This window comes from Hibiscus syriacus, unplaced genomic scaffold (assembly GCF_006381635.1).
Source record: "Hibiscus syriacus cultivar Baekdansim isolate YM2019G1 unplaced genomic scaffold, ASM638163v2 tig00016106_pilon, whole genome shotgun sequence".
NCBI lineage: Eukaryota > Viridiplantae > Streptophyta > Magnoliopsida > Malvales > Malvaceae > Hibiscus > Hibiscus syriacus.
This window is the reverse complement of record NW_024062382.1, coordinates 903,453-913,592: the sequence shown is the minus strand read 5'-3', so window position 1 is coordinate 913,592 and position 10,140 is coordinate 903,453. Positions and strand designations below refer to the sequence as shown.

The following is a 10,140-nucleotide window of genomic DNA, read 5'->3' as shown; positions in this document are numbered from 1 at the left end:
ACCAATATCAGTCTATTTTTAACATTTCTGGCTCCATAGTATCGATATTACTACCCTGGTACTTATACTTCTATAATATGGTATCGATACCCCCTTCCGGTATCGATACCAATTTTAGGTTCGATGCTTCCTGGTATCGATACCCTTACCACGGTATCAATACTACCATACTATGGTACCGATACCCCCTTCAGGTATCGATATCAATTTTAGCTTCGATGATGTTTGGTATCGATACCCTTACCATGTTATCGATACTACCTCGTCGGTATCGATATTGATTGAATCAATATCGATATTACTTAGCTAATTCATCCCATTTTAGTCTATAATATCAGTACTGTTCTATCAATACCGATACCTTTGCCCAGATTTTCCAGTTTTTAACCCGTTTATCAGCTAAATGGGGTCAAATTTCTTTATATTTACACCCAAGAATGCTATTTAACTCTTCTCTACTTATTCATACTAACTTTTCTTCATTTTGCTTCTTAAAACATCTAAAATCTCTCAAGCTTACTTGAGTCTAAGAATCACACCATATTTTCTTACTTGTTTTTAAACTCATCCAATGCTTCTAATCTCTCATTTACTACTTTGACAAGTCAAATCTGCCAGTAAACATCAATAAACACTCATATATAACATATCATTCAAAAATCCATTTTCTTAAATCTCAAATATTTCACTAATTACTTAGTTTTAATCATCCTTGAACTTTCCTTAAGCCTCTATATTACTTAAGGTTTCAAAACTTGTCCATAAACTAAAGAATGACTAACTTAAAGGAAACTTACCTTGGCTATGGGAAGAGTACATGAGCACGGGAAGAAGGAGAAGAAGAATATATAACTTTCCCCTTCTTAAATTTTTAATAATGAAATAATTTTAAATTCATTTATCCTTAAAGGATCAAAATGCCCTCTTTATTCATCCATTGTTACTAATTGGTCTTAAACACTATTCCAAATCATTTCTTATCTTTTATCATTTATTCAAATAAATCATCTAATTCTAAATCTTTCCAATAATGTCACTGACCTGATATTTGGGGTATTACAGTTCGCAAACATCATATTAATTTTTTTATAATTTTTAATAGTTATATTAAAAACTTATTATATTAAAAAGTACTAATTTACTTCTAGATAATAAAAAAGATAATAAATTACTACATACACTCTTTTGATAATTATTATTTTAATATATTTATGAATTGTTACTTTAGAGTTTATACTTTGAAATTACTTCATACACTATTTGATTATTTTTTTATTAAATTTATCAATTTATGTTTATATTAAATTCTATATAGTATTAGTATATTTTATCTATAGTTTAAAAAATAAGGTAAAAAATTTGATGAGCTTAACGAGAAATGCGGCGAGCAATGAGTCGATTCGAGCACCAAAATATTTTAATGAGTATGAGTTGAGCACTACCCTACTCATAATCAACTCGCTTGATAAGCACCCCAAATCACATCTATGTTTTTTTAGTTTATAATAACTTTATCTTTATGGCATGTTTTTTTTTCTATCTTTTATGATATGTTTTCCTCTTTCTTTTGACACGCTTTTTTTTATCTTTCTTATCAATCATTTGACCATTCTTTTCGTTTAATTTATTTAGTGTTGGATTTGACATCGTCTCGATTTATCAAGATGATATTTATTTGTTATCATGTTGATATTTCCTGCTTTGGATCCTTATATTAGATTTAGATACATGATTTGTATTAAGAGATAGTTTTTTCACGACACTTGACTCTGATATGGGATTGTTGATGATCTTTCGATAGTTTGATCCCTTATTATAGTTCGTTTACAATTGTAACCAGATCCATTTGTATATATATATTTGTTCGAGTTTTTTGGATATTTTTTACATTTTTCTTGTATATAAGGATGGCAACAGGTCGGGATTTTGTCGACCCGACTCGAAAATTGTATAGCATCCACCCGAATTGACCCGACCCGAAAAATATATATCCTCCATCCGACTCCGATCTAACCTGAATTTTTAGAGTATAAATCTAACCCGACCTGACCTGAGCAGATAAAAATAAAGATTTTATTAAAAAATAATAAATTTTTTAAAGAAAATTATATTATTATCCTTAGGTCAGAGTTTTTTCACCCTCCACCCAAATCCAACCCTACCCCCTCCACTTCAAAAATTTGATCCGATCTGACCTTAACTTAATTTTTTTTAAATCTAACTTTATGGAATCGAATCGGATCGAAACTCATTAAATTCGAGTTAAATTGTCATATCTAAATAAAACTACCTAAACAAACAACTATCCATTTTATGTCTATACCGAAAGAAAAAAAATTACCTTTAGAAAAGAAAAAATCAAGTGAAATAAATAATGTTAATTTGTCAAAATCATGAATAATATGACGAAACATGTTCATACAATAATTTTCTTATTTTTTTTATCGAATGTAGGTTTTCAGGCAGAAGGAGGCGTGACATGGACATGCCAACTCATGACACGCAGAAGATCATTTAAGTGAGGATATTTTATAAATTTATATATTAATAGCGCGTAATCCCACCGTCCATTGCGGTTTTAATATATACTAACCACCAATATCAATCACAATTTTTTTTTCTTCTCAATGATGAATGATTTCGTGTGAATAAAGTGGATTAGATAATAAAGAAATTGTTGTTAGTTTTTAAAATTTTTAGATAAAATATTATAAGTATTAAGAATACAAACATTTAATGTTAAAAGATTATAATTTTAATATATACTAACCACCAACAATGATGAATGAATCATTTGTATATAATTTGAGAAATCCGTATACAATTGAGCTTCACCCAAAGTAATAAAAGATGAAGATTTTTTAACATTCAATTGGAAACTTAAAAGTCTAACAAAAATGAGAACATTTAGCAAACATCAATTGTGATGGTGTGGTCCAGCTACCACCACCGCACCAATTATTTTCTAATTAGTTGGTGGTGTGTCAAAGGATGAAAACTAAAAATTATAATAATAATAATTTGACAGGCTGTATTTATTTAATGTTTAGAGTAAGTTACACGTTTAATACAAAAGTTATTACTTTTTTCTGTTTTGGTATAAATTTTATTTTGTTTTAAAATCATACATAATATTTAATTAGTTTCATATGGTGTCCCACTATTAAGAGTTTAAAAATGATGTTAAATTATCACTATAAGATAATGTCACATCATCATTGAAAAATAAAAAAAATATATATATCATCAAAAATTCTTGTTAATTTTTTAACAGTGTACTGTCAAAATGAAACTTAAATTAAATGTTAGATATGATTTTAAAATCAAATTAAACTTGGATACAAAATAGAATAAAAAATAATAATTTAGATACTAAACATGTAGTTTACCCTACCGTTTAATATCTTATTATTTGTTAATTAATTTTGGATTTATTTACAAATATTTTTGATGTCATCCGAATATTATTCTGAAATTATTATATTTCACCAACAATATGTCAAATAATAACCCATATTTTATTTCCCTTACATTATTATTTTTTATATAAAATTTCCCTTACATTAGATTCGACACAAACTGGTTTTTCTCTTCAATATATAAAAGTTCATTTATTTTAATTTTAACAAATATTTGTCAAAAGGAAAAAGAAAATAAAAAAGTTTCACATGGATTCAAAAGCACTCGTAACGTGAAAAACAATGCATGCGCATCTGCAAACAAAACCACAAATTCAACCCACTTCTTTCTTCTTCGCCTTTCTTCTTTTTAAGTCGCATGCAACTCACGACAAGTAAAAAACAGTTAATATAAATTCTTATTACTTTTGAAGTAGATTAAAATCACTTAAAATACAAAAATATTTTCATATTACAAAAAAATTATTTAAAACTAAAATCAATTCAAATAATTATTATTTTTATACTTATAAATATTGAAAAGAAATAAAAATATTGAGCCAAAAATTATACGAAAATTTATTAAGAAAAACTATGTGTAAAATACGGGTCAAAGACAAGTAATTATACAAGTATGAATACGAACAAGAATCGATTAACAATAACCGTGACAACCAGGGACATAGTTCCCTTAGGGCCCAAGGGGCCTCGACTCCTGTTAAAATTTCTATATTCGATATAATTTTGGTTTAATAGTATTTTGATTCATGCAAAAATAAATATTTAAATTTAAAAATATAAATATAAAAATTTATTAAATATTTAATCAAATAAGGGTCGAACTAAAACATGATAAGTCTGTGTTCTCAAATTTTTGGTCTAATTACAATTTAAGTCATTATAAGTTTAAATATTAGACAAATTAGAAGTTGTCTTTTGAGTTTTGAGTTTTTTTTTTTAATTTAGGGTGAATACAAGGTAATATATGTACAAAGACTTTCAACTATTTGACAATGAACGCTCATACCCCTACATACGTGCTTGAACTCGGGACCTCAATGATAATAAAAATCCCTTAATCAATAAGGTCATTTGGTTCATGCTGAAATTCAAATTTAAATACATAATAAGTATTTATATTTCTCTTAAATAATCTAATATTTCGGCAACTGTCAATATTTAATCCTGGCTTTGTTCTTAGTGACAAGACGTGTATTTTTAAAAATATCATTTTAATAAATAATATTATTTGAGTATCATTTTAATAAATAAATGATAAAAATATAATATTCTAATAAAATATAGTATATTTGATTATTTAAAATATAAAATATTTATTTTTATAATATAAAAATAAAAATATATAAAAAAAAATTGGAAATCAATTCATATAATTATAATTTTTTACACTTGTAAATAATTAGTTATCTAAATATTATAGTTCCGTTTGATTTTTATTGATTTTTTTCTTTGACTTTTTTATCTGAATATGTTCTATTTAAAAATAAATTTTTATCCTAACACTAATTTTAGATTATTTCCCAATCTAACATTATTTTCTGCAATATAGGATAAAAGCACATTTCAGCAAAAAATATGAAAAATAATATACGAATTTTGTAAAAAAAAAACATTAACACACCATCAAAGACATATAATTACATAAGCACATGTCCAGTCGGACAAAGGCAACAACTCATGTATATTAACCTTATTTTTTAATTATTATATTTAAAATTATATTTAAGCATTTAAAAAATCACATATATGAATAATGTGAGATGTAAGTTCATATGACTTTTTAAATTTTACATTATTTCATTATATATGTTTTTAACTGTTTAAATATATATATTTTTAAATATTTATTTATCAAATAATTGAACATAAATTAATTTACGTATTGTCACTTGATTTATATCTATATAATTACATGTTTTCGATGCACATCGTGCACATTTACTTTTTAAATTTGTATAATTTTATTTTATATATTGAATGGGAAATTATTTAAAAATAAGGTATATTTTAGTCAAAAAAGTTTTTCATCTCAGTCTCCTTTGATCCTAAGTTAATCCAGAATAGACGGCGATGAAGAAGGGGGTATATTGGGTTCACTGAAAGTGGGTCCCAAAGAGTCTTTAACCAGAAGGGAAAGGCAGTGGCACATCGAAAGGAGTTTGGGGTTATCCTTCATTTCCACTCTCTCTCCACTTTTAACAATGGGGGTTGAAACGAAAATCCACTACCGACACAGTCTTCCCTGTAAAGCTTCAAACTTGAGATAGTAAAACAAGGCAAAAATATTCAGACATTTCCGCTAAAGGGTACATGGTTTGAGGGAAAAACACAACTTGTGGGAGTGTTCACAAAAAAACCTGTTCTTTTCTCTCTCTCTCTCTGTCTCTGCAATAAACTGGAAGCAGCAGCAGACACAGAGATAGAGACAGAGAGAGATGTTGGGGAAAACGGTATGTCTAAGTTAAGATTTGGTTAATCTCTCTCTTTTGTCTACCTTGTTTTGTGTAAACAACAGAAGAAGCTGATTCGGGGATATTGTGAAACAATTTCCAAAGATTTTGTAAGTTATTCTTGTTCCTCTCTGTCTAAATGGAAATCTGGTGCTATAACTGTTAAAAGCTTGTTCTTTTTCTGGATTTGGGTTTTTTTTTTTTGAAAGATAGTGTGTTTTAATCAGATTTGGCTTGATGGGTGTTGCTTAAATTCTCATAATTCTTATTGTACTATTCTATGTCAGCTAAGAAACTTGGATTTTTGGGTGATTTTCTGCTGTATTTTCAGTTGGTTGCTGGTTGCTTTGATTTGTCTTTGGGGTGATTGTTGGTGTTGAATTTTGAACTTGTGAACTGAGAGAGGTTGCCGAGGCGGTGGTGGCGGCCTGAAAATTTTAAATTCTATTCTATAGTTAATCTATTTTGTACCTTAAAATTTTATAAACAATTTTCTAACATAAAATCTCGTGTCCAACAAAAGATGAGTGCATTATGTTTCTGCAATTTACTTGTAGATCCTGCAGATAGGGGTTTCATAGTTGTCAGAAATTGCGATGTTTTATTAGTTTTGACTAATGAGCTTCTTAATGTAAAATCTTTTGCAGTTCAGGGTAGCCATGGGAACTCTTGCTATCGATTTCGATACCAAGGGTGTGGATTCGGATATATACCGCTCTTTGGGATTCAAAGAATTGGGTAAAGGAGTTGTTGGAACTCCACGGATTCTATCACTTCTTTCTTCGCTTCTTGAGAAATCTGTCCAAAAGAATGAGACCGAATCCGAGACAATGAACTTTAAAGATAATGTTGCAATCTTTCATGGCTTAAGAGCTCCCACCATAAGCATTAAAAATTATATCGATCGCATCTTCAAGTATGCTGGCTGCAGTCCTTCGTGCTTTCTTGTTGCGTACATTTATGTGGATAGATTTATTCAACAAACTGCTGTGCATTTGACTTCTCTTAATGTTCATCGACTCCTTATAACGAGTGTATTGGTAGCCACAAAATTCATTGATGATGCGTAAGTGTTCACCTTTCTTGGGTTGGAATGCAACATTTCCTTTTGCATTGTTGCAGTTTATGTATCGATACTCGTATTAAGCGTCGAGGTCGGCCTTAGATATCCTTTGAACACGGATTCCCTTATGAAGACGAATTAGCTCCTATAGGAGAAAAGTAGTTTCCATTTTTTTCATTTGATTATCTTTTTTGCAGGTTTTTCAACAATGCATACTACGCCAGAGTGGGCGGGGTAACCACAGGTGAGCTGAACAGGTTGGAGATGAGTTTTTTGTTCAGTCTCGATTTCAGACTTCAGGTAACCGTTGATACATTTCAAAGATATTGTTCCCAACTGCAAAAGGAATCTTCGGACGTTCATCAGATCGAACGGCCAATCCGACCATGTGGAATTAGAGATAGTTGGACGAGCAAAAGTGATACACAATGTGCTCCGACAATCTCAAGATGAAAGATTAGCAAAATCCCAGGCGTTGCATTATATATACCGAAGCCGAAAATGTAGCGTTTTAGCGACGATTCTTGAAGAAACAGCAAGCTTGCTCCTTTTACATAATTTGTAAGCCATTAGTTAGCATGATTGTTTTATTTCTTAGCTTGCATCTTGTGTTGCCTTTTTTAGTGCAAAAGGCTTCGTTGTATATTAAAGATTTGAACTTTGTGATCATGAAATGTACCAAGTTTTGGTATTTTTAGGAAAATTCTATGATGCTCGATGAACATAACTAACGATGAACACCGTTGAGTGTTATTATTTAATTTATAAAAATTTAAAATTCTAAATGATTCAACGTATAATTATAAATTAATTAAAAAATTAAAAGTAAATTATTTAAACAAGAAAAAATATTTATGGTTTTTAATTTAGGGTGATATTTGATCTAATTATTGTTAAAAAATTATAAAAAATAATATAATTAATATTTTATTTTGAATGATTTATATTTAAAATTTTAATTAATTTATAATTATACATTGAATATTTTAAAAATTTAATTTTTATAAATTAAATTAACGATGTTCAACAGAACTCATTATTAGTGATATTCGTTAAATATGAGATATTCATCTATTTCTTTAAATATCTTTTTGAGGTAATTTTAGATATAAGTAAAAAAAAAAATCACATTCCTTTACTGCAATCAATTCCCATATTTGATAAGATTTTGAAGCAATAAACATTGACATGTAATTGCTTTAGATGATGAGATGATGATTACATCAAAAGCTGGGAATTTTAAAAGCCAATCTTAATAGTACCCTTTGAACATTTTAGGTACTTTTAAGTTTATTATTGTTCGGTTCATATTTATTACAAATTTTATAATCATATTAATATTTGTTATTTAACGTTATGTGTGTTCATATTTATTTATTTATGTAACGTTTAAAAGGATATTAAATCTTAAACCAAACATATTTTATAAATAGAAATATATTTATTATTCATAATTATATAAACTTGTGTTAATTTAACGTTGGTGACCTACAAATGAATTAAACGATCTTAGTAGTTAAAATATTATTATTATCATTGAGATCTTTGGATTTGAGCACAGCATATATAGAAATATAATCGTTCATTCTTAAATGATTAAAATTTTTTAAACAAATATTTCATTAAATTCGCCTCAAAATTATAAAATAATATTCACAACGTACATAAGTGTAATCTCAAACCTTGAATCAGCCTATGACAATACTCTTGAAGCCGAATTTGGAGTATACTACAGTGTTACCCTATCTCAATCCCTTTCTCTATATAGGGGTGTTCAAAATTTGATTTTAACCGGATTTATCGATCGAATAGAATTTTTTTTGTTAATCGGTCGGTTAACGGTTAAGAATTTTTTTAAACTTCGGTTATCGGTTAATTTAGTTCAAAATTAGTAATTAATCGAATTAACCAATATTTTAAATATTTAATCTTATGAGTGTTTAAACTTTGGTTTTAACCAAATTAACCGACAGAATTAGTCGAATTAATTAAAAATATTAAATATTAAATATATATTATTTATATATTAAGTTTACTTCGGTTAATTCGGTTAAACGGTTAAACGACTGATTAATTGAACTTTATTCGATTCTGTTACAAATTTTCAGAAAATTTTTTACTCGCCTAATGGTTAAGAGGAAAAAAATTTGGTTAACGATTTTTTGATAATTCGATTCGGTCGGATAACTGAACCGGCCGATTGAACACCCCTACCTCTCCATTCGAAATTTCCTATTTTGGTAATACTGACACATGAGAAAAAGAAATGCACTCTTTGATCTACTTTTTCCATAGCATGATTTGTAGTCATTCATAATCACAAAGAAATAAATAAAAGGTACAAATCGAGCGACTTCAGTGGTAAATGAATTATTGCTATTATTTGAGGTCTTGAGTTCGAGCACCAAGAATGTTAGAGGTGTGAACGTTCAATATCAATTGATTTGAGAGTTATATTTGAACAAATGATGCATTGTACTTATCTGAGTGAAGACACTTATTTTTGTCCACCTAAGTTAATATTATTACATAATATTATAAATTATAATATATGTAAATTTACATTTCATTTTTATTTTTTTACAGGGCTCAACAGTGGACCAAGCCCAGGAGCACGCCAAGCCAGTACAGCAGCCCACCATGCTAGGGTTTGAAACCCTAGCTTTCCCTTCTCTTATCCCAACCGCCAAAAACAATGACCGTTGGATCTAGATGAGATCCAACGGTCCACAGTAGACCCCACTTTAGAGTTTCAACCTTTGCTACATGGTCGCATGTCTCTCACCCTAATAGCCCGCATCTTCCGACGCAAGGATCTCGACAACCACCAACAGCATGCACAGATCTCGCACCAACAAACAACCGAGATAGAGTTCTATTAGGAATCAAATGCTAAAATCTTAGGCTATAAATATTCGATGTAATCGAACACAATGGGGTACGAATTTACACAAGATCACAAGATTACACGAGGAAAAATCTAGAGAAATACAAAACAAATTTTGAAGCTTTTGTACCGATTTCGAAGTTAAATAAAAGGTGAGAGGCTTTACCTCGTTCGGTTTATGATTTTGCATGCATGGTTGGTGGTCTTCTTTTCTCTGTTTTGTGTGGAACGCCGATGAACAAGGGGGCTTCGAAGTTTCGAGCCCAGATCTACCCCCGAGGCTTGCTCTTTTAAAAAAATATTTTTGATTTTTGAAGTGGG

General features: G+C 29.0%; 1 protein-coding gene across 2 annotated transcripts; it reads left to right on the top strand.

The window, feature by feature from the left end:
* The first annotated feature begins 5,569 nt into the window (after nucleotides 1-5,569).
* LOC120208271 (cyclin-P3-1-like) lies at nucleotides 5,570-7,526 on the top strand. 2 transcript variants are annotated; one of them, XM_039207585.1, is made up of 3 exons: nucleotides 5,570-5,973; nucleotides 6,520-6,935; nucleotides 7,130-7,526. In XM_039207585.1, exons 2-3 carry the CDS (start codon nucleotides 6,529-6,531, stop codon nucleotides 7,383-7,385), a joined length of 663 nt encoding a protein of 220 aa, XP_039063516.1. In that variant the 5' UTR covers nucleotides 5,570-5,973; nucleotides 6,520-6,528; the 3' UTR covers nucleotides 7,386-7,526. The 2 variants fall into 2 exon arrangements, with proteins under 2 accessions (XP_039063516.1, XP_039063515.1); XM_039207584.1 differs by having other exon boundaries at nucleotides 5,570-5,979; nucleotides 6,517-6,935; nucleotides 7,130-7,524.
* The last annotated feature ends 2,614 nt before the right edge of the window (nucleotides 7,527-10,140 follow it).